Source organism: Dunckerocampus dactyliophorus, chromosome 17 (genome assembly GCF_027744805.1).
Source record: "Dunckerocampus dactyliophorus isolate RoL2022-P2 chromosome 17, RoL_Ddac_1.1, whole genome shotgun sequence".
Lineage (NCBI taxonomy): Eukaryota > Metazoa > Chordata > Actinopteri > Syngnathiformes > Syngnathidae > Dunckerocampus > Dunckerocampus dactyliophorus.
In genome coordinates, this window is record NC_072835.1 from 15,950,634 (window position 1) to 15,974,775 (window position 24,142).

The following is a 24,142-nucleotide window of genomic DNA, read 5'->3' on the forward strand; positions in this document are numbered from 1 at the left end:
TGTTCTCTGCCTTTCTTGTAGTGCATGTTGTTCCAACCGATGCATCCATTGCCGTATGGTTTTCACAGCTTTCCGCAGTCCTATTGTTTTAGGACTATTGAAGACTGAATGAAAGGTTGTCCAATTCCTTAAGCTTGGTTGATGGTTCTACCTAGTTAGCGTAAAGTTCTGAGTAAATTCTTTGCCAAAACGCTAGGACCGTTTTCCACAGAGTCTCACTCACTCACTCTAACTCACTGAACAGCCATGACACTCGTCAGGTATTTAGCTAGTTAACTTCCTTTGTCGCTTGGGAACAGCTTGGGAAGTTTTACAAAAAAAACCCTTTATTGCAAATGTTGATCCGGAGGAAGGAGGAGAAAGCATTCGCGAAGCTGAACAAAGTCTTCTGAACGAGTCACATACATACCGGAAATGATGACTTAAAAGCCGACCAATCCCTACCATTATTGTCCGCCTTGCTGCAATGTAAGGTTACATTATTTTTAGGAGGTTATCTTGTGCACCACTGCCTCAAGTTTAGCCTTAATCCATACTAACAGACTTCTCCTTTCTTTCTCCAGGCCTTTACGACAAATGTTTCTACGCCTCCAGCGACCGAGGCTGGCTGCTTGGCATCCAGTCCGTCAGCGAACACGGGAACCGCGACCCTCGCTTCTTCTTTTCCCTTAAGACGGATCGTGCCCACAAGGCGACCGCTATACACTCCAATGCACGCTACGCCCCCAATCAGTGGGCCCACCTGGCTGTCACTTACGACGGCGTCTACATGAAGCTCTTTGTTAATGGCGCCCAAGTCGGTGTGAGTCGGGAGCAATCTGGTGACGTCTTCAGCCACCTGACCAAAAAGTGCAAAGTGCTGATGATCGGTGGGAATGCTCTGAATCACAACTACAGGGGGGCGGTAGAGAGGGTGGCTCTATGGAGGCAGGCTCGGGGTCAGAGGCAGATTATCAGGGATATGCAGGGCCATGAGGATGCTCAAGATCTACCTCAGCTGGTCATACGGGAAACATTTGAGCACCCAGGCAGGAAATGGCTAACTGTGAAAGATGGTAGCTTCCCTCAACCGGAGCAGAGGGGAAGTGGACGGATAGGTTTTCTAGGCGGCGGTGGAGGAAATGCTGAAGGATTATTAGATACCACATTGGAGCCTCCAGCTTGTGGTCAAACTGTCTGTGACAACGTCGAGGTCATCAAAAACTATAACCAACTTTGGAGCTTTCGTCGGCCCAAGAAAGTGCGATACCGTGTGATAAACATCTGGGACGACACTCGGACCAAGCCAACCGTGTCGGACCACCAGATCATCCTGCAGCACCAGCAGCTTAACGACGCCTTCAGCCCTTACAACATCACCTGGGAGCTCAGCATTCACAATGTCACCAATTCCTCCCTGAGGAACCGCTTGATTCTCGCTAACTGCGACATCAGTAAAGTGGGTGATGATGCCTGCAACCCGGAGTGCAACCACCCACTTACGGGGTACGACGCTGGTGACTGCGTGTCGGGGCACCGGAGCCGCTGCCCAGAGAGCAAGCAGGGTAACGGCGTATGCGATGCGGAATGTAACTGGGAGAATTTCTTCTACGACCTCGGCGACTGTTGCAATCCCGATGTGACAGATGTGACCAAGACGTGCTTCAACCGCTCCTCGCCACACAAGTAAGAAAAATCCTGGCTTTTTGCTTGATTTCATTCTCTTTTTTTTTGACAAACCAATTCCAGTAAACCAACACCACACCTCTCATGCCTTCTTCCATTAATCAAACGACAAATCTTTCCATGTACGCGGCCCCGCAAGATGGACTTGGAAGTCTAGTCACACTGCTTCCTGACCATTTGGTTTGCGGCTGACGTGTAACTCAACTCCCAGTCTGTGTGGCCCGGGAAATCCTCCGGGGGGTAGCTCCAATCTTCCCTCGGCCTGGCTCAATCAGTGTTCTACACTGGAGCGGGCTAACAACAAATGCAACAGGATGATTCTCCTACTAGCAAATATGCAAGGCAGACGGATCTTTTTTTTTTGTATCCATTTTTCAACAACTTCCCCCCAACCTTTTTCTACTTTGTATCCTGTGGCCAGTGGTCCTAATTAAGCAGTCTTGATTGGAGGCGGCGGCTGATTCGGAAAGAGTGAGATTGTAAACAGTGCAAGAGCAAATAGAGGTCAGAGCAGAATGGCTTTTTCGCTTGTAGCTATGGAAATTATTCTAGACATGCTGCTCTCCCCAGGAAACCGCACAGACGTGTTTCCTTGGGAGGCAGGTGAGGGTCCCTAAACATGGGTAGGCTGAGTTTTTCCGATGAAAAACAGTGGAGAAAATTGTGAGGATCCATTTTTCTTCTTTCAGGTGAAACATTGTGGATTGTGGTGTTCTACATGGCCCCTTGATAAATTAATTGTAGTTTCTTTGTTATACATCTTTGGAATTCTAAAGGTCTCTGCCAGTCTTCAGCATTTTTGTTCTTTTTGGTACACAATCCACAGTAGCCTTGACTGAGAGCAAGGCAGGGTTTTGCATCATTGTATTATGCCTTTTTAATGATGTTCTCACAGTAATATGTCATGGTCATGGCTTATTTGTTTCAGACACGCTTAACCTTGTGTTCCTAGAGCCTGTTTATGAGTGCCAAATGCTTGCTTGTTTGCTCCACTTCTGAGAGAAGAAGCACTCAAACAGCCAGTTTTTAAGTTCAACGTTTTCATGATGTCTTGCATGAAAAATCTTCTTCCTCATGGACATGAGACTGCCTCTGACCAGCCCCTAGCTAGATGACCCAACCCTGTGTTTAGCAGGCTTTGCTACACATCTCAAAATAAATCCTGGAGCTCTACCAAATATCTGTCAGTCAGCTTTGGGGGTAGGAGCTGTAAGTTTCAACATTTTTTGCAAAACAAATCGGCTAATTTAGCATTAAAATGTAACTGTAATGTTAGCACTGTGGCTGACATAGCTATGCTAGTGTTGCTGATGTTTGTGCCCTCCTGTCTCATTCCTTAATGTTACGTGGACGTATGTGATATATGGCATCTATTCCGTTAGACGAGTGCAGAGTTACAGTGGATAAAGTGCACAGCAGCGGTTCTTGGAGTCCCACACTCTGTTAGAGACAGGCATGGACAAACACAGCTCATTAGCATTAAAGCTACAGACACATAAAACGGCATCATCCCAGAAAGGCTTCCTAAAAGCCCTTTTAAACTGTCTAAATTCCGGCATCACGGCTACATTTTTTAACATACTTCCAATAAACTACAGTGAGATTTATTTAAAGTGGACGTGAATTGTATAATATGGGGCCATTAAGATTATTGTGATAGCGTAATTTGAGCAATGACAGTGGCTGGTTTCAGTCAGGACTGAAGCTTGGGAGTGCTGTCAGTCCGCCACATCCCGTTTGTTTGAAATGACTGCTAAATAGCAAAAATAATGTCATTTAATTAACAACACTAGAGAGAAAAAGCAGGTGGGCTTCACATCCCTTCCAGCTTAGTCATCACTGTTCGAAGCTCATTCATCAAGCGGCTGGGGAGAATCTGCTTGATTTAGCTGTCAACAACTGGCTGCCAGTGTCCAAATCTCCCTGGTATTTGAAAGATGGGCGTGGGGGTGTTGAAGCATACCAGAAAGAAAGAAAGAAAAACAGGGTGATAGTCTCATTCAGATCATCATCCTCAAGTGGCTGCTTGTGTTGAATTGATTATGGTATGTCTATGGTATGCACTACACACATATTTGGACTCCCGCTTGTGGGATGCTGCATGAACAATGCACTTTGTATGTTGTGCATTGTTGTCCCAGCCTTTCTTTTTGACACATCTTTGTTGTTTTTGATGGTTTCTCTCAACATTCCTTTGTCTGGAAAACAGTCTAATACCTACTGTACTGCATGTGTAAACGGAATATATCGCATTGCTTTGAAACTGAGGTACATTTTTAAAGTAGTAATATTAAAATAATTTGGACATCATTTTAGCAAGTGAACATCAAAGTCCAAGACTTGTGCAATAGTTTTTTTTGTCCCCGTAATATTGCTACTTTATTCTTGTAAAATTACCTCATTCTTGGTATTTTTTTCCTGTGATATTGATAGCTGTTATGGGATGGTTATGTAGTATTTTACACTGGTCACTAGGTGTCTTTAACGTTACTGTGATGTTCGGTGACACACAAACACCAGACTTGACTGCCGGAACAACAGGCTTTTATTGCAGGTTTGAATTATCTTACAGCAGGCACACTAATCCCTAAAGCAAACACAGGCTGCGGTTGCAGCAGTAACCCACAGCAAGCTGAAACTCAATTCTGAACCCCTGACATCACTTCCTGGCCGCCTGCCATTCGGGTCCCCGAGAGAACATATTTATAGCAACACATATACGTCTTAATTGGCTTATTTACTTTATTATGTCTACTGTGTTAGGTAATACGAGTGTAAAGGTAATTATAGGGGTGTTATTTCATTTCTAGAGGACTCTAATAATGTTAAAACCCATATTTAGAAGGTCATAAGAAGGTTTTCTATGCTGTAACTGTGGAAATATTTGATTTATAAATAAAGAACCCTACTTTGCGGAAATTCACTTATCACGGCCATGTCTGGAACCAATAACTGTGATAAACGAGTGATTACTGTATTCCCGTAAAAATTATGACATATCTTAAAGTATACCGATTTTATTTTCCAAATGATTTCTGTTCAGGTTATTTTGCAAATGTGTTCTCCTAAAATTGCGACTTTTTCCTGTAATATTAAACCTTTTTTGTAAAATTGTCTTTTTCTCACAATATTATGACTTAATTCTTATTCAATTGTGACTTTTTCTTAGAACATTACAGCTTTATTCTTATAAAATTCTATTTTTTTTGTAAAAATGTATTGTAAATTTATTCCTGTACAATTATGTACTTTTTTGATGTTATTAATTTTTAGAATCATTTATATTGGCAATTAAATAATCAATACTGTAGTTGAAATACTCAGTACCTCAGTACTTAGGCTTTTATGGACTTTTTGAAGGTAGCTCTTAAACTGGCAAGATGGCCACGTAAACCTTTTTTGCCGCGATATGTTTTGGGAAATGAAGTTCTGGCCAGGCTTGTCAGAGGATAATAGGTCTTCCGTTTTTCCTTGGCCTCTGTGTCTCGTTCTCATGAGTCAGTACCTCTCAATGTGGCAGACTGATGGATGGACCACCCTTTCTCCATCCTCTACTCCCTTTCCCCTCCACCTCTGCCGCCGTCATCGTCGTCTTTAGCTCAGTGGAGGGAGCTAATCTCCCGGGCCCTTGACTTGGGTGTTTTACAGTTAGTCGTCTAAACCATTAAGCCCCGTCCCATAAAACATAATGGAGTGCTTGTTCGTAAATACCAGGACTTTGCACTTCCCCTTTAAAGCCGTAGCGCACTTATAAAACACCTGTTGTCGACATTTCACCTGTGCATTTGGGGCCATTAGCCTCCTCAGATGGGATAATGGATTGTCAGATTATATCTTTTTTTTTTTAAAGTACGTTACACCAAGGAGTTCACCGCTTTATGCCTGGCGAGATGGCGGTCGTTAAGTCGGCGGAAAGGCAGCAATGAGGATGTTGCCAAATTTCTGCCCGATTAAGAGCATCCACTTCAGAGAATTGGGAGCCCCATTGTCCTGTTAAATCCTTCTGGTTGTTATTATTATTATTACTCCCAACTTCTCTCTGAATCAGAGTCCACCACCATTCCTTTGCAAAGCTAAAAATGCTGAGGACAAGTGTCCACGTCTAGGCCAAGATGAACAACGGGGTTTAGGGGCTGTGGCGTTAACCCACTCGATGACTGAACTTCCATTGGCCGTAGGCCAACACCTACTCTACCGAATGTATGCGAAGCAAATTTATGGCTTTATACAGCTTCTGGAATTAAGTTGTACGGTCGATTCACGGGTAACTGAAAATCCACCAGTATTTGAGACGCCCATTAAAATGTCTATATTTGACACAAGCTCGCTGCCACTTCAAACCCTCCTTCCAGCTTGACGTCGACGTTGTCCGATTTCACATCAGCATCTGCAAGAAGAGTGACTGGTGTAATTATTAGATCAGATTCAGCTCCAGAACGCTCCCCGTTTCTCTTCAATATGCGTCACACACTTCTTAAACACAATTTCAAGTATAAAATGTATAGATACTCACCCTCACCACTAATGAATGATGATATAAGACGATCAAGGAACAGATGGAATCCAATTTATATCTAAGTTTCACTTTTTTGCGTCTCACAGCAACTATGGTGCGTTCAAGAACCGCCAAGCAAAGTGCATAATCTCCGTGCTTGACAAAAAAACATTATCAGTGAAGCATAAAGACATAAACATGTACAATTGTACATTTTACCTGTATTATTACATATTTATGAATTTTTCTGGACTATTCTGGGTGAATGAGATGTGCTTTCGGAATGAAACGGCCAAAATACTTAATACTTTATTATATTAAATATTTTCCCTAAAAATGACTTACTTTTTGTAATTTTACCCTTGTAAAATGATGACTTTTTACACACTTGTATTCTTTTTCTCATAATATTACGTCTTCATTCTTGTAAAATGATGACTTTATTCATGTGCTCTTATGTTTTTTTCTTGGAATATCACAACTTTGTACTTGTAAAGTTATGACTTTCTCCTCATAAAATTACGATTTTTCTCCATAATATTGCAAATCTGTCCCCGTAAAAGTATGACTGATTCCTCTGGCATATTCTGAATGTATTGCTGCAAAATTATTATTTATTTCTGGTAATATTACAAGCTCTATTTTTTAAAACTAGCTATTTTCATAAAACTATGACTTTTTCTTGTAATATTACAACCACATTCTCGTAAAATTGGCGTTTTCCTTGTAATGTTATGACTTCATTCTCGTAAAATGAAAACGCTTTTGTAAACATTGCAGATATATTCCAGTCAAATTTAGACTTATTTCTCCTTGGATAATGACTTTATTTTCATTAAATGATGACATTTTTCTCATAATACTACGACTTTATTTTTGTAATACGACTTTTTTTTTACCCTACTATTACATCTTTGCGGAAAAATGGTGACTTTTTGTCCTGTTAAATCCACCGCTACCATTCCTTTGTAACGCAGAAAGGTTGAGGACAAGTGCCCAAGTCTGGTAATAAAGGCCGGGATGAACGATGGGGTTTAGGGGCTGTGGTGTTAACCCACTTGAAGTTCTATTGGTCGCCAGTGTGTCATTGCCACGCCAGCTCCCTCCAGCGCTGGCCCGCGCTTGCTCGGTGGAATGTATACGAGGCACATTTATGGCTCTGTATGAATTATACATGGGTGTAAATGGATTAAGTCATAATCTCCCCTTTAAAAGCCTGAATGCAGTATTTTCAGTGAACCTCTAACAGATTCCTCCACCTTTTCCCTTTTCACTTTCCAATTTCTCCATTGAAAAAAGCTGCTGAAAAGCGTCGCGGTTAAACGCACGCAAAATTGTTCCCTCCCCGGCGTCTGATGTGTGCTTCGGAGGCGTGGTGAGGCGCAACCATGTGACGGAGTTCAGAGAAGGAGAGTGACAGGGTCGGGGTAAACCCGAGTAAAGGGTCATTAGTGCGGATCTTTGAGAAAGATGTGAATGGACAGACACAAAGACAGACACAAAAACGCAGACACAAAAACGCTCAAGTCTTCATGCTACACAAACACTTCTACAGACACGCCGACGTGGCAGCTGATCAAAGCGTCTTTTCTCACAAGAGTATCAAGACAAAGCTTGTAAATCTAGAGCATATGCAGAAACTGAGGTACGCTGAGGACGCTTAAATTATTGTGATTGTAAAAAGCTCAAAATATGTGTCAAACAAGCTAATGCCTTGTGTTTTGTTGGCCATGGGTGGTCATCAGTTGCACCTAAATCGACAGTTAAGCATCAAGCTCTTTGACCCAGTTCAAGAAGACAACTAGTAAAGCACTCGGAGAGCGCAGACCTCCGCCAAGCGCCATAGTTCCACCGTTATTGTGATTCACACCAAAATAATAATTCTACATTTTTTGGCTCAGTCCTTGATATTTTATAGAACCTGTTGGAAACTTGTCCAGACGGTCATCCGGATCACCGGATCATCCCCAAAATATAATCAGTTCTTCCATATCCAATTTCCGACAAGTCCCGAAAATGTCATCCAAATCGATTCAGAACTTTTCAAGTTGTTTTGAACACAAACAAATAAACACTGTGAAAAACATAATAACATCCATCCATCCATCCATCCATTTTCTATACCGCTTCTCCTCTTTAGGGTCGTACTGGAGCCTATCCCAGGCTCCTAGAGCCTAGACTGTGTCTAGTAATATTACAACTTAATTCCTCTAATTACAACTTAATTTCTCTAATATTTTCCATCCATCCATTTTCTATGCCGCTTATCCTCACTAGGGTCACGGGAAAGCTGGAGCACATGTAGACAAACAACCATTCACACTCACATTCATACCTATGGACAATTTAGAGTCTCCAGTTAACCTAACATGCATGTTTTTGGAATGTGTGAGGGAGGAAAGCGGAGTACCTGGAGAAAACCCACGCACGCACGGGGAGAACATGCAAACTCCACACAGAAATGCCCAAGGGAGAATCGAACCCAGGTCTTCCCGATCTCCAGGCTGTTACTGTGTTGGCCAAACATGCTAACCACTAGCATGTAACCACATAATAACATAATAATGAAATTCCTGAAATGTCTTTCTTTCCTTCTATACGGCGATGGCCTTACATTTGAGGGATCACTTGATATTTCTGTAACAGTTCCATGTCAATGATTGTGAAAGTGTAACTGTGTGAAGTATAACTTGACAACAGTCCTCAATGTTGCAATGCAATTATGCTTTACGTTTATGCTACTATGCTACCATTGCTGGAGCCTATCCCAGCTGACTTTGGGCAAGAGGCGGGGTACACCCTGGACTGGTCGCTAGCCAATCACAGGGCACATATAGACAGACTACTTGTCTTTATTCTTGCAAAATTATTTTTTTTTCCAATTGGGTCGTTATTTGTGCAAAAGCATGACTTTATTGTGACGATTCATGATATGTTTGGAAAAGTTTGTACGTAATGAGCTGTGGCATTGCACAACTTGAAAAAAATGGTCAACACTCATCTTAAGGTGACTATACATTTATATTGATAATGTTTGGTCAACATTTGTGTATTTTTCTTGTAAAATACGTGTTTTTTTCTTTGTGTAAATAATGCTTAAGCCTAAAATGACAAATGTGTAAAAAAAAAAAAAAATTAGGAGCTTATTCCTGTAAAATTTCCTAAGTTACTAACTTCTCCGCTGTATATTCCCTGAGGCCTTCTATGACTAGTCATTTGGCGATGCAGTCAGATTGGTCCATCAAAACTTTGTATAGAGTTTATTTATTAAATGTCTCGGGTAGCTAATACCTTAACCGAATTGCCAGGAGGGACAATTTTCTCACGGGCGTATTTCCTGTAAAAAAACGCTGCCAAACACCGCTGTTAGCCACTTTTAAATTGCTTCCTCTAGGTGACATTGAACATACGCCGCCAGTCAGCTTGGTTTTACATTTGGATTTTAATATCTTATGCAGACACTTGCTTTTGTAACTATTCACTCAAAAGCACGCTGGCATGTCTGCGGCTGCCTTTTTAGAGCGTTGAATGGAATAAATGATACTGGGGGTGTTGTGGTATAAAGACTGGAATAGGAAATAACAGCACAGACACAGCAGTAAGTGAATGTAATGAACAAATTTGTTGGGTGGAAATAATTCAGTGTAGCAACTTATTGTTGTTTAACACAGAATTACATCATAATCCACTGCTTTTCCCCCCAAACAATATTATTCCAATACTTAACCGCAGACTTATGATGTGTAAATGGACAAACACAAGCAGTCATTCACAAAAAGGCATCAGCGCATTCCAGTGAGAGATTATGCTGCATTATTGTGACCACTTAGTCCACATTTAACCAGAGGGTCGATTTGGTTTCTCCGAAGCAGGTTTCCTCTCACAATCTGGACTTGCTTTGATTTTTGTTGTTGTTGTCGTTGCGCCTAATCTTACTGGGGATTCTCCGATCGATCGGCCACCGATGAGTATCCGATTTCCGTAAAAAACATGTGATCGGAATATGCCGATAAATGCCTTTCAAAGCCGATCACAAAAGCCGATCGCCGTGCGGTGGCGACATGACATTTCACGTCGTGACAACACAAACGTGACATGAATGTGCAGGTGTGCTGTGCCATGTGGGGCCGTCAACACCCGCATTGAGCCGACGTGGAATGCACTTTGTCACGTATTGCCGCGAGAGTCAGCACTAGTCTGTAAAACCTCAATGGTTTCAGATTGACAGTTTGACAGCAATGGATGCCAGCGTGTTTGAGCACTCCCTTGTAAAAAAAATCCACGAGACAGCGATTCAATATTAATAAACAAAACATTTTTGTATTTAGAGCATATAAAACCTGGTTATTGCTTTTTAAATATGTTTTTTTTAACATTATTAGAGCCCTGTAGAGACAGGGCCCTGTAGTCTCCATGAGACAGGAGACACTCCTTTTATTCTTTGTTTCCACCACATTGCAGCTCTTATGCTGTAGGGACTCGAGACGGCCGCTAGCTAACAAGCTAGCGAACTAACCAGCGAGCCCCAAATGTATTTCTTCTAAACTTAAAAAGCCAAAAACTTACCACTTCCACACACAATGGGAGGAGAACTTTTTATCACTCTATTATGCCAGCCATGACGGCATGGCGTGACTTCATGACTTCATGCGGCGTTAAGGTAATGTAAGGTAAGGTAATGTCTGAATGGTTTGTGCCCTTACTGCCATCTACTGACCAGAATACTACATATCACTTGTATTTCAATGGGTTTTGATTAATAATAGATCGTAGTCTACCACGAAACATTGATCATGAATTAATTTCTGAAATTATACTTATATAGCGAGGGAACGATAATCGAACCATGATATTGCCAGGGACGACTGTACAAGTTATTAGGGGTGTTACAAGGTCTGGCGAGATTAAAGTGTCACAAGGTTTTTTTTTCAGAAAAAAAGTCTTGCGGCAATAAATAAATGAATAAATCACACTATACATGAAAATGAATTCATTCATTTTGCTGGCCCCCATACATTGCCATGTGCATGCATGTCTGTTTTCCTCATCTCTCGCCTCCAAACAGTCAGGAATAGCGTTGGTCCAGCACCTAGATGCTTCATAGAACAGCAGCGTTCCATAGAACAACGGACTGAGGCCTCATGTCAGTCGTTTTGTCGCTCTGGGGGGAGGCGGGGCCACTAGCATACACACGCACAGTGCCGCAAGGGAGCGTTTTGAGGAGCAATCCAAGGTAATGTACGAGAAATTAGGAGGAAAAAAGATGATTGCAAAGCCAAATGTCACATTTCATAATGAACAAAGTGAGCCCATCAACTCGAATGAGCCAGTATGCCAAGGTTTGTTCGGATTCATGTTAAAAACTTGTCTTGCCTCATTCTCCTGGGCACAATCTCGTGCGTCGTCACGTCTCGTGAGTCAGGTGTCTTGTGACACCCCTACCGGTTATAGAAAAAGTGCAGCTTTGTGGGGCTGGAAAGCGCGTGCAGCGGCACCTGTTTCATGATGACATCGGCCGGCCGATATTATCAGACATCCCTACTTATGACATTAATTATAGTCATTATGACTTTTTGAACATGTTTTTTTTAATTGCACTTGTAAGCTTTTTACTCCTCTTAAAATAGCGACTTTTTGTGGTAATATTCTGACTATTATTTTTTTTAATTGTATTTTTTTTTTACATATTTATCATATTCTGACTTTATCATATTCTGACTCAGTCATATTCTGACTGAGAAAATGTGATATTACAAAAATAATGATGTCATTTTAGCCAGTGAATGTAAGAAAACATTCTCAGATACTTATATTTTGGACCGAAAATTTGTAAACTTGCATTTTTTTTAAATTGTGAAACAAAATTTTATTATTATTTAGTTATTATAAAAATCCTCTATTTTTTTCCCGCAGTATTATGACATCAGTTTAGCAATTTTATTTCTGTAAATGTTATACTTTTTAAAAAATATGCTTTATATTTTATTTTCATTCGACACTAACGTCTGACCATTTTTTTCTTTGCTATTTTCTTGGAATATTACAGCTCTTTTCTTAGAAAATTTGGACTTTCTTGTAACAACAGAACTTTAATATTATAAAATTAGTTTTTTGGCATTGTTTTTAACCATAATAACAAAATTTTCTTATACAGTTCTAAGATTTTGCGTGAGTATTACATCTTTACTTGACATTCTGGATGTTGCACTTAATCTTATGATTCAAGAACCTGGAAGATATAAATTAAAAAGTGGCAGTAGAAGACACAAACGAGATCAAAACACCTGATAATGTGTGCTAGTAAGGCCATGTTTTGGCCTTTGCTGCTAGTCTTGTGTCCGTTCTGCAGATTTGTTTGAACAAAGCCAAGGCATGAACTACTCCAGCAGATGCAACGCATTTATTGACACTTTGAAAAATGGCTGCTCTCACTGATACAGTCTGCCAGGGCCACCGGCCAGGCTCTAATTTATTCATTAAATGAATGACAGTTTGACTGTCTCGTAGCGCTGAATGATGATGCAGTTAGCAGTGCCACCTTTTACCCAGCAGCGCTCAGCCACACATTGGAAGACAATACTTCGGTACACATGCGCAATTCACTGGTGGCTTGTTGAAAATGAACGCCTCAGGAGATGATCCCAATCAAACGGAATAATAGCAGCAAATGTTTTATTGAACTGGTTGTCTTCCCAACATAAAACATGTGTCGCCATGATGTTCACAAGGAATTGCGGCTTGGCTATCAGCGCCGCTACAAACAAGGGAAATGAAGGCCCTCGCTTGCATTTTGGGTTACTGTTTATTGGTCGCTGGCACTTCCTAGACAACAGCCTCAACATGGTTCAATTTCCTCTCGATTACACAAGGGTGCAATAGTGAGGATTTAAAAGCAACGATGACAAATGGTTCAAGTGGCTTCAAATTGAAACTGCATTGCCGTGTTCCGATGAATTCCCTTTATGAACGGTTTCCTTTAACAGCAGTCTTTCATGCAAACTATCTGTTCCTCAAGCGGCCCAACTAAACGCCCAGAATACATTGATCCTGTCTCGTTGAGCACAGGTTCTGAGCATAAGTCTAGTTCTTTATTACTTCACGTTGCCAATTCAGAAAAAAGTCAGCCGTAGCCACATTGTTGCAAGAAGAAAATGATCAAGTTACGAGAATAAGATTATGATAACGGAGATGTTTTCAGAAGAAAAGAAAATGATTTCACTAGTTTCATGACATCATTTTAACAATTAGATGGCAATAAAACGCAAATGAAAAAGTCTGAGACAAAAATATTTTTTATTTGTGTGTTTTGTTTTTTTTTTACATTACATAAAGTACATGTTTTTTGGTAAAACTACTTATTTTGTACGATTCTGACTTTTTTTTCTCATAATATTATATTATTCTCATAAAAGTCTGAGTCGTTTTGACGTTAAACAATAGTTTGAGGACAAAAAAATATTACGAGAATAATGTTGTCATTTTAATGAGCAAATGAAAAAACCTAGACTGAGTCTGAACTCTTGTCATTTTTTGGAACCTTTTCCTCCTTGTATGAAAACATCACTCCCATAAAATAACGTAATTTGTCTTATAAAATGATGCCTTCTGTCTTGTGAAATTCTGATTTTTCCCCGTAAATTGATGACTTTTTGTCGCAATATTACGACTTTGTCTAGTAATATTACAACTTAATTCCTCTAATATTTTCCATCCATCCATCCATTTTCTATGCCGCTTATCCTCATTAGGGTCGCGGGGGTAAGCTGGAGCCTATCCCAGCTGACTTCAGGCTAGAGGCGGGGTACACCCTGGACTGGTTGCCAGCCAATCGCAGGGCACATATAGACAAACAATCATTCACACTCACATTCATACCTTTATTAATTTAGAGTCGCCAATTAAGCTAACATGCATGTTTTTGGAATGTGGGAGGAAACCGGAATACCCGGAGAAAACCCACACACGCACGGGGAGAACATGCAAACTCCACACAGCGATGCCCAACGGTGATTCAAACCCGATCTCTTCCCGATCTCCTGACTGTGACTGTGGCCAACATGCTAACCACTCGGCCATCGTGCAGCCCCCGATGATATTTTGTTCTGGTAATTTAACTTATGTTACTATGGCCTCATAAAAAATAAAAAGAAACCTTTTACTTGGAATATTTCATATTTCAAAATATGCCTTTTTTACTTTATTTTGGTAAATTATGATTTGGTATACATTTGTCCCTCCCTACATCGCTGTTCAAACATCGCTCCCACGCTCTATCGTGATTTTTCAAAAATGTATTAATGAATAAATAATTGCTGTTTTGTGGATGACTATAGCTTATTAGTAAAAAAAAAATAATGAAAGACATGCCATATGCAGTATTCTGGTCACTAGACATTACCTTACATTACATTAACTTAAGTTGCACTATGGAGCCAGCCATGGATACAGAGAAAAAAAAAAGTTCTCCTCCCATTCCGTGCGGAAGTGGTACCTTTTTGGCTTCTTACTTTGTCCTTTTTCCCTACTCGTTTTTGAACCCTTTCTTAAGCTTAGAATAAATTAATTGGAGGCTCACTAGTTAGTTCAGTAGTTTGCTAATGCTTGAAGCGGTGGCCGTCTCTTATGTACCTGTTGAGATCACGTAGCGTGCACATAGGAGTTGCGCAATGTGGTGATAATAAAAATAGTCATAGTGACTCATGTGGATGCCACGCGATTGACCCACATTATGTTTGAGATACTACAACAACAAGAAACTTTCCCAGTGTTTACGTGAGGTATTATGTCTTATTATCGCTTTTTATTTCTATTATATTAGGAAATAAGATTCTGAAGGTGACCAGAGGGGTTTTATTTTATATCAACAGGGCTCTAATAATGTTTAAAAAACTTTTTAGTTGGTCATAAACAAGTTTTCTCTGCTCTAACTGTATTTAATTTATTAATATTGAATCCTACTTTGCGGAAATTCACTTATCGCAGTCTGGAACAAATTAACACAATAAATGAGGGATGACTGTACAGTGGACAAGCGGTTAGCACGTTGGCCTCACAGTCAGGAAATCAAAGGTCAAATCTCTGCATCATTTTTGTGGAGTTTGCATGTTCTCCGCGTGCGTGCATGCGTGCTTCTCACATTTCAAAAAACATGCATGTTAGCTTAACTGGAGACAAAATTATGCCCTGTGATTGGCTGGCGATCAGTCCAGGGTGTACCCCGCCTCTCGAAGTCACCTGGGATAGGCTCCAGCTCACCCATGACCCTAATGAGGACAAGCTGTGAATGAATGATCTGAAGCGTAAGACTTCTTTTAAAATGATGACTTATTTTCGTAATATTATGACTTTATTCTACTGTATAAGTGTTAAAATATTGTCCTCTGAAATTCTTGACTTTTTTTCTGATACAATTCTAACGTCCTTCTTGGCATATTACATATTTATTCTGGTAAATGTTATTTACAGTATGTGATAGCTATAATAACTTTTTTGTCATACAATTATGTCTTTTTCTTTTAATTTCACAGCTTCAGCTTTGGAAAATTTTGCCTTTATTCTTTTAAAATGCCAATTTTAACATTAAATAAAACTTTTTTCTCCTTAGTGTGTTCTTCTTATTTCCTCTTACAAATGGAAACATGTTTAGTATTAACAAGCCTCTTCTTCTCTATGTTTGTTTTCTCCACTTCCCAGAGCCTATCTGGACGTGAAGGAGCTGAAAGAGATCCTGCACTTGGATGGCTCCACTCACCTGAATGTCTTCTTTGCCAACTCCTCTGATGAAGATCTAGCGGGGGTTGCCACTTGGCCGTGGGACAAAGAAGCCCTCACGCATTTAGGTATAGAAGACACGGCATGCATGATGATGCAAATATTCACGCATGCCTTGACTGTTGATTTGCGGTGATTATAGTTTGAGCCCCAAGCAGCGTCTTGTCTTTATCAAGATTATAATGAAGCCCATGCGGTCTGTGAATAATGCATTAGCTACTTATTGATCTTCTCAAGGGACAATACATGGAAAGTTGGATATACTTTAGAGTAGTTATTGTACAGCTTGTATACCGATATAGATTTACTGTCCACTGAAAATGACTCAATCCGCAGCTATTATTGTCTAAATGGATGGGAACACCAGTGAGTAGCAACGTTATGTCAAGCATGGTCATGGTCTGGGATGCATGAGTGCTGCCTGGACTGCGGTTCATTGAGAGATACAAAATTCCAACATGTAGTGCACGGTATGCAATACACATATACACAGTATATATATTCCCCCTCTCAGGTGGAATTGTGCTGAACCCGTCCTTCTATGGTACATTCGGCCACACCGACACCATGGTGCACGAGATTGGCCACAGTCTCGGACTCTACCACGTTTTTCGAGGGATCTCAGAGATCGAATCATGTAACGATGCGTGTTTGGAGACGGAACCCTCCATGGAGACCGGAGATCTGTGTGCAGACACTAATCCCACGGCCAAGTTCAAAGGCTGCCACGATCCAGAACCGGGGAACGAAACTTGTGGTTCTCCGCATTTCACTCACACGCCTTTCAACAACTACATGAGTTATGCAGGTGAGGGACGTGCCCCATTTGTCATGTATTCGTGATAACAAGTGGTATAAATAATGCAGCAACCTGACATTTTGTTTCCCTGCAGATGATTCCTGCACCGACTCCTTCACCCTGAACCAAGTGGCTCGGATGCACTGCTACCTGGACCTGGTCTACCAGACCTGGCAGCCAAACTCCAAACCTCCTCCAGTGGCCATGCCCCCACAGGTGGTGGAGCAACATCACAACTCCTTCACGTTGGAATGGTTTCCACCCATTTCAGGACACTTTTACGACAGGTGAAATTACCTAGATAGGCTTGAATTCTTGTTTTTATGTCAATATTTTTTTTCCAATGAAATTATTTTCTTCATTTTTTTTTTTTATTACTGCACATATTTTTTCATAAATTTTTTGTTTAAAAAAACTTATTAACTTTAAATATTTACATTTTTCTCCAAATGACTCATTTTATGTATTTGTATTAGGCCATTATCTAAGTTGGTTACTGCAACTTTGACAGAATTATTTTTTTCCAACAGTATTTTTTCATACAAATATTTTTTTTTCATAAAATGTTAACTATAATGTTTAAGTCAAATTATAGATTTGAAAAAGAATACGCATTTTTAGTAACATACATTATTTTCCTGTAAAATTAACCCTTTTATTGTGTTACAGTGTTCCCTCGTTTATCACGGGAGATCGATTCCCAAAATAGCCTGCAATAAGTGAAACCCACAAAGTAGCCAACTATATATATTTTTTATAATTATTACATGTTTATTACATATTATTAATTATTACATATTTACCATAATTATTAGACACTTTATACCGTTTTGTCAGACAGGCATTAACATTTTCTCACATTTGTCTCTTGTTTAAACACTCTCAAAGGTAAAATTTCATTTTAATTTTAACACAAGACACAAGAAATTATTAAGTGACTCACACGCATTTCACTCCTCTGACCGTACCTCGTCATCCTGGCGCCGTTTGGCTGGAGCTTTTTTGCATCCTTCTTAAAACGTATTGCTCCTGCTGTCGTATTTTCCTCACATGGTTAGCTTCTTCTGTTTCTTCTATTGTTTACAGTAATGGCGGTTTGCAAGCAGCTCACACGGTTAGCTAGTTTGGTAGCCATGACCACAACAGGAGACGGCACGAAGGCCATTGATTAACAATGGTCTGAAGCCAATCAGGACGCAAAAGACAATGGGCGGTGGCGACAGAAGAGAGAGAATAGAGAGACAACGCCACCTTGTGCGAAAGACAGAACTACAACACTCAACTTCCCACAATGCAATTCTTCTTAAAGGGCCAGGCTCGGTCTGTAACAGCGTTCATTACGCTGTTAATAAAAAAAAAAAAAAACACTAAAATTGCACACAAAAACATCTGCAAAACAGCGAGTCCACGAAAGTTGAACAGCGATGGAACAATGTATTACAAGATTATTCTTGCAAACGTATGGCTTTTTTCATCTTACAATGTTATTATCATAAAATATTACTTAACGGGATATTTTAAATTATTTTAAACAAGGCTTTAATTTGACAAATGTTTTGGGCGTATTTAATGACTTTTTGTCTCACAAGCTAATGACGTCCATTACAATTGCGACTTTATTCTTGTAAAATGATGACTTTGTTCTTGTAATATTCCAGTTTTATTTCCTGAAACTTCAAACTTGTCTTCTTCCCAACATCTTCATGGAAATATTACATCTTTATTATTATTTTTTGGATATAGTCTGCATGGCATGTGTTTGGCCTGTATCTAAGTTGGTTGCTGTGCCTGTCTGTTGGTTTCCTAGAGAATTGGGATCAGTGTGCGATAAATGCACTGAGGGGAGAGTTCTACTGCAGTACGCCTCCAACTCGTCTTCCCCACGACCGTGCGCTCCCTCTGGACACTGGTCGCCGCTCGAGGCTGAAGGTAGCGTGTCCTCCGTCCTGATTGTAATATAAATACATTATGAAGACGCCACACTTCCATCCATCCATCCATCCATCCATCCATCCATCCATCTTCTATGCTGCTTGTCCTCGCCAGGGTTGCGGGGGTATGCTGGAGCCTATCCCAGCTGACTTTGGGCGAGACGCAGGGTACACTCTGGAATGGTCGCCAGCCAATACAGGGCACATACACAAATAGGCAAACAATCATTCATACTCACATTCATACCTATGGACCATTTAGAGTCTCCAATTAACCTAACACGCATGTTTTTGGAATGTGGGAGGAAACCGGAGTAAGACGCCACACTTCACAATGTAAAATATGCTGACACTGAATTGAGGTTTAACTTTCGTTGGCTCTCTGCAAACATTTGGTCCACTGACTCATCTCCAAAACACGCACTCATTCATGAGGATCAAGATTTAAGGTACCACTATTCCCACCTCCCATGTCAGAAATGGAATTCCCCCCTCTGCGTGGGATGTAAGTGCAATAAAAGCTGACAGAAGTGGGATTTGAGACATTTTTTGGTGCTCTGATTATAAGAACTTTACAGGGATGAGTATTTATGCTATTAAAATACTTTTTGTCCCATCTGTGCACTGCTGCAGCACTTTGAGCTTTTCACTATGCTTGCATCAAGCATTTTGAGTCACTATTATGAGCTAGAGTGGCATAGACCACCACCACTATTCCAATTTCATACTCATCTCCTGCATGTACCCGAATAATTTTTATAATGATGCATGCATTAATGACAAAAGCACTATTTCAGCAAGTACAATTCCAGCTGTATTACACTTACATTTTTTGGTAGGTTCTTAGAATCAAATCAAATCAAATCATCAAATAATAATAGTAATTTATAACACACATTACATGAAATGCTATATAAAGTTACATATAAATAACTACATATTATCTGAACTCTAATAAAGACATATATGAAATATATTAATATGCGTAACACTGCTTTGTAACACAATATTTACGTATTAATTTATTTCTTACTGCATCGTTACAAAAGGATAATACAATAATTAAAATAAAGTGGATCAGCGTCAAATTGTGCATTTTAGCCTCCTGCATACACACAAACTTTGTCGTAAAAAGATTTATTACAAACTTACGAAGAAATTAAGCACAATTGCAAACAAATTTAAACCTCTAATAAATAAATATGAATGATTATTGATTTGAGATATTATTATATTTTTGTATAAAAGCATCATTTAGAAGTACTCCTTGCATATGGCTGAATTTTGACAATATTTTCTGAAATCGAAAGGAAATGTTGAAAAAAAAACATTACAGAAATAATTTTAAAAATGCAATAAAAAAATAAACATCCTTATTTTTCCCCAAACCAAGATTGAGTGTGTTCTTCTTCGGTCCTTTGACCAAATTTCTATGGAAATTGTTTGAGTAGTTGAGTCATAATAATGCAACAAGCAGAAAATAATCAGTGGAGGTAACGATTGTGCAGCTATAAATGTCTGAGGAATATTTAGATTAATGGTGGTCGTGATTATGATGTTGTTAATGTTTAGAGTGATAGTATACAAGCTGGAGGCCTATTACTCATGCCTTATTACACCTATTTACTACTTTGGAGCTGCCCTCTTCCACATATCAACTCTATGTGCGCAGTCCTTCAGGCACATTGCCAAGCAGCCCGATTGAATGCTTTTTATCTTTTGAAAGTGTGTCTGCTTGCGTGTGTGTGTGATGCATAGATTATTTAAAGTCACTGAACCTTGCCTTAACACTGGCTATAATGTGTGTACCAGAGGCAAGTCTGGGCTTGTCCAACGTGCTCCGTGTGTAAACTGTACTCAATTTTCCTTCTTGGAAGGTCTCCCTGTTTGTGTCAGCTCCCCATTTCCTCTTAACTCTGCCCCAGCCCGGCATCTCGGAGGACTCCGCAGCTGCTGGTTTTTTGTGTGGAGGGGTTTTTGTTTTTTTTTTTTTTGGGGTAGGGGGGTTGTCTGCAGTAGTTTCTGACTTCTTCTGATGCACACATAACCATTCATTTGCATGTAAACTATACGGGAAATAAGCAAGTTGCATGTGTGTGCATTCATGAGATGAGCATTCATGCATGCACATGGCACCTCATGGCAGCACTTCTCATAGAGGGTCATCGAGTACCTCTCATAAATTTTTACTACTCAATGCCCTTAGAGAGACATGGCTGGAGGGAAAACCAAAAAAAGAAAATGCTTTCCTCCGCAGGAGGTATACAGTAAGAGAGGTTGTGTGCAGTACTGTAGAAGCCAAATATAAAAGGGTGCGTTCACACTTGTCATGTTTGGTTCGGTTAAAAGGAACTCCGGTGCTATACAGTGGTGTGAAAAAGTGTGCCCCCTTCCTGATTTTGTAATTTTTTTTTTGCATGTTTGTCACACTTAAATGTTTCAAATCATCAAACAAATTTAAATAATAGTCAATGACAACACAACTGAACACAAAATGCAGTTAAATGAAACATTTTATTATTAAGGGAGAAAAAAATCCAAACCGACATTACCCAGTGTGAAAAAAGTGATTTCCCCCCGTTTTCAAGGCCATTAAGGCCATCCTACTTATCCGACCTGCTGACTGTTTACCAGCCAGTTAGGGCACTGCGCTCCTCTGAGCGGATAACTCTAGTGGTCCACAGGTCCAAATATAAGAAATGGGGATGGCTTATTTGCTGTACCTGCTCCTAGGCTCTGGAACTGTCTTCCACCTAGTCTACGCTCTATAAATGAATCCATTTTTAAATCACAGCTAAAGACACACCTTTGCAAAGTAGCTTTTGAAACGTAGCCCGTGTTTTTTAGAATGATGTTGCCTGTGCTGTTGTGTATTCGCATTTTATTTCTGTTTTTATGAATGTGTTGCATTGTGTAAAGCGCTTTGTTAACTGCTTGGCTGTTGGGTAAGTCGCTATTAATTGAAAAAAAATGAAGACTTTGGAGTGGCCTAGTCAAAGTCCTGACCTGCATCCTAATGAGATGCTGTGGCATGACCTTAAAAAGGCGCTTCATGCTCGCAAACCCTCCAATGTGGCTGAATTACAACAATTCTGCATAGATGAGTGGGCCAAAATTTGCCTGTCTCAGCTGACTTTGGGCGAGAGGCGGGGTACAACCACAACTGGTTCCCAGCCAATCCCGGAGCACATATAGACAAACAACGCTGGTAAATACTGCGGAATATAAAAATAACCTACTTATTCAAGCATTTTGGTTTGGCATATTTGAGTTACGTCACGTAATATGTCACGAGAGATGACCAATCAAATCCTTCATTTATGCATATGCTCTTTACCGACCACCAACGTGTGCAGCAAGTATATTTTTTCAAATTTTTGTTAGAACCACAAATGTGAACGCAGCCTCGGAGAATTGTGTGTGGTTAGCGTTGTTCACAAGTAAGCATACTGGCTTGATTGGAAACAGCAGTGTGCAACATACAGTATGTACTGTATATGTACTGCGATGTGTGGGGCGTAAAAATCTCCAAGTAAGGCTCAGAATCAACTTTCCGAGTAATTACAAGCACTCTCGAGTGTGGCATAGGTTCAATTGCAGCTGCTTTATATGAAACCACACAGGTTTTCCCCAACCATACGTTCACTTTATATACCAGGGGTCTTCAAGTCGTAGCGAGTGTGGAACAGTGAGTCACTTCTAGTCGACACTTCTTAGAAAGCAGAATGCATGCTTGGACATATCCCCTCTTGGTTCACTCACCCTCCTGCCTCTGTGGACATCACATGGGTCCGGATGTTGTTCCACGGGAGCAGGATTATGATAGCATATATCCATCCATCCATGGGTTATAGATCACTTGGGTGGTTTAAACTTACAATTAACATTTGATTATTCATATATTTACATGGGCCAGAAAAAAACCTGAGGTTAAAAGTGTGTGATTTCCTTTTTGATATGGTACTAAGGGAAATTCAGGCTGGTATCGCCAGTACCGATCCGATACAGATACTTGGCCGCAAATAGACCTAATGTGTCTGGTAAAATTCGTAAACGTAGTACAATACATCAAAAGAATTTATTTTAAACTATGAAGTATATCGAGGTGGCGGCATAATTTACAATATAGCCGAACTAATACACAACAACAGAAAAAACAAACAAAATCATGTGAAATATGTGAAAACGGTGTTTTAGACAATAAAATAAGAAAATTGGGAAACCATTAAAATCAATTATTAATTATTCAGAACCACTATAAGAATGAAAACTAACTTACTATCAATTTAAGATCTCAAAAATTACTTTCCACGGTGTTCCTGTAAATGATTGAGTATCAAAAGTATTGATATTTTGATTTGAGAATCGATTTCAGAGCATAAAGATATCGGAAGTATTGATATTTCAGTATCGATCCACACACCACCCGTTAAAAGCTCTAGTATATGTATGTTAAATAATAATTCATGTGTAATAAAAATCAACTTCATAAACTGAACAAAATTCAACACATATTAGTTGTTTAAATTACATTTAATTTATGAATATTTTAATGTTATTATATTTTTAATTATGTGTTTAGATGTTAATTTACATGATTTACATTTATTTTTGCAGGAATTATGCCATATCAAAATAGCTAATGGCCACTCAAATATTTGTCATACAAATTCTTTGAAATTATTTTTTTTTAATTGCTCAGGAAAAGTTACATTTTTAGTCAGTCACAAATGTGGAACGGGGAAAATGTGTGAAGACGACTTAATGGCAAAAGCACAAAATAGACTACAACGTGCAGACTGATAGGGAATTGTTACTAAATACCGTGTTACATTTGAAAATCAAAACAAAGGAAAACATTTTATTTTAAAAACCCACTAAAGATGATAATGTAGATGAGTTTTGTGTTTTGGAAAATTTTCAAAAATGGTAAAACTCATCATCCCTTTTCAGTTTGTTCAAAAGTAAATTAGGATTATCATTATTATTTCTTAAGATGATCCAACATGAACTTACATTTTGTAGACAGTCCCAATTACTTTTGAAATTATTATTATTGACATTTTTCTTTTCTTTTTTTGGTAAATAACAGAAGCAGGAAAACAGTACACTGTTAACATTTTCAAAAATACCTGTATTGGATCTCATATTTCAATGTTTGGATTGGTCAGTCTCCCACTTTGGTCTCAAGGTAATGTACTGAAAGTTTGCAATGAAAATCTACCCTTAAATCTCCAAACGCTCGTGCCAAAGCAGGAGTAGAGCCCATCATAACAGCTGATTTTACTGAAGTAAGTGTTCTCAGTGGCTGCTCTACATGCTAAATTAAATCAAGCACGGCCTGCAGGAGGAGGTCACCGAAAACCCCCAAAAATAATAAAATACTCCGAGTATTTCAGCAGATCATTCCCTACCAGCCTCGCTGTCTTTTTTCCACGTTCTTCTTCTTCTTTTTTTCTTTCATTTACCTCCACTCTGGCC

At 39.6% G+C, this 24,142-nt stretch overlaps 1 protein-coding gene across 1 annotated transcript in view; it reads left to right on the top strand.

Annotated features, from left to right (window-relative positions):
• pappaa (pregnancy-associated plasma protein A, pappalysin 1a) overlaps positions 1 to 24,142 on the top strand; it is a 111,295-nt gene that overhangs the window by 9,536 nt on the left and 77,617 nt on the right. Inside the window, exons 2-6 of the mRNA XM_054756995.1 lie at positions 564 to 1,665; positions 15,854 to 15,999; positions 16,446 to 16,739; positions 16,825 to 17,017; positions 18,538 to 18,659. Coding sequence (XP_054612970.1) covers positions 564 to 1,665; positions 15,854 to 15,999; positions 16,446 to 16,739; positions 16,825 to 17,017; positions 18,538 to 18,659 — 1,857 coding nt within the window. The remainder of the gene's footprint in view (positions 1 to 563; positions 1,666 to 15,853; positions 16,000 to 16,445; positions 16,740 to 16,824; positions 17,018 to 18,537; positions 18,660 to 24,142) is intronic.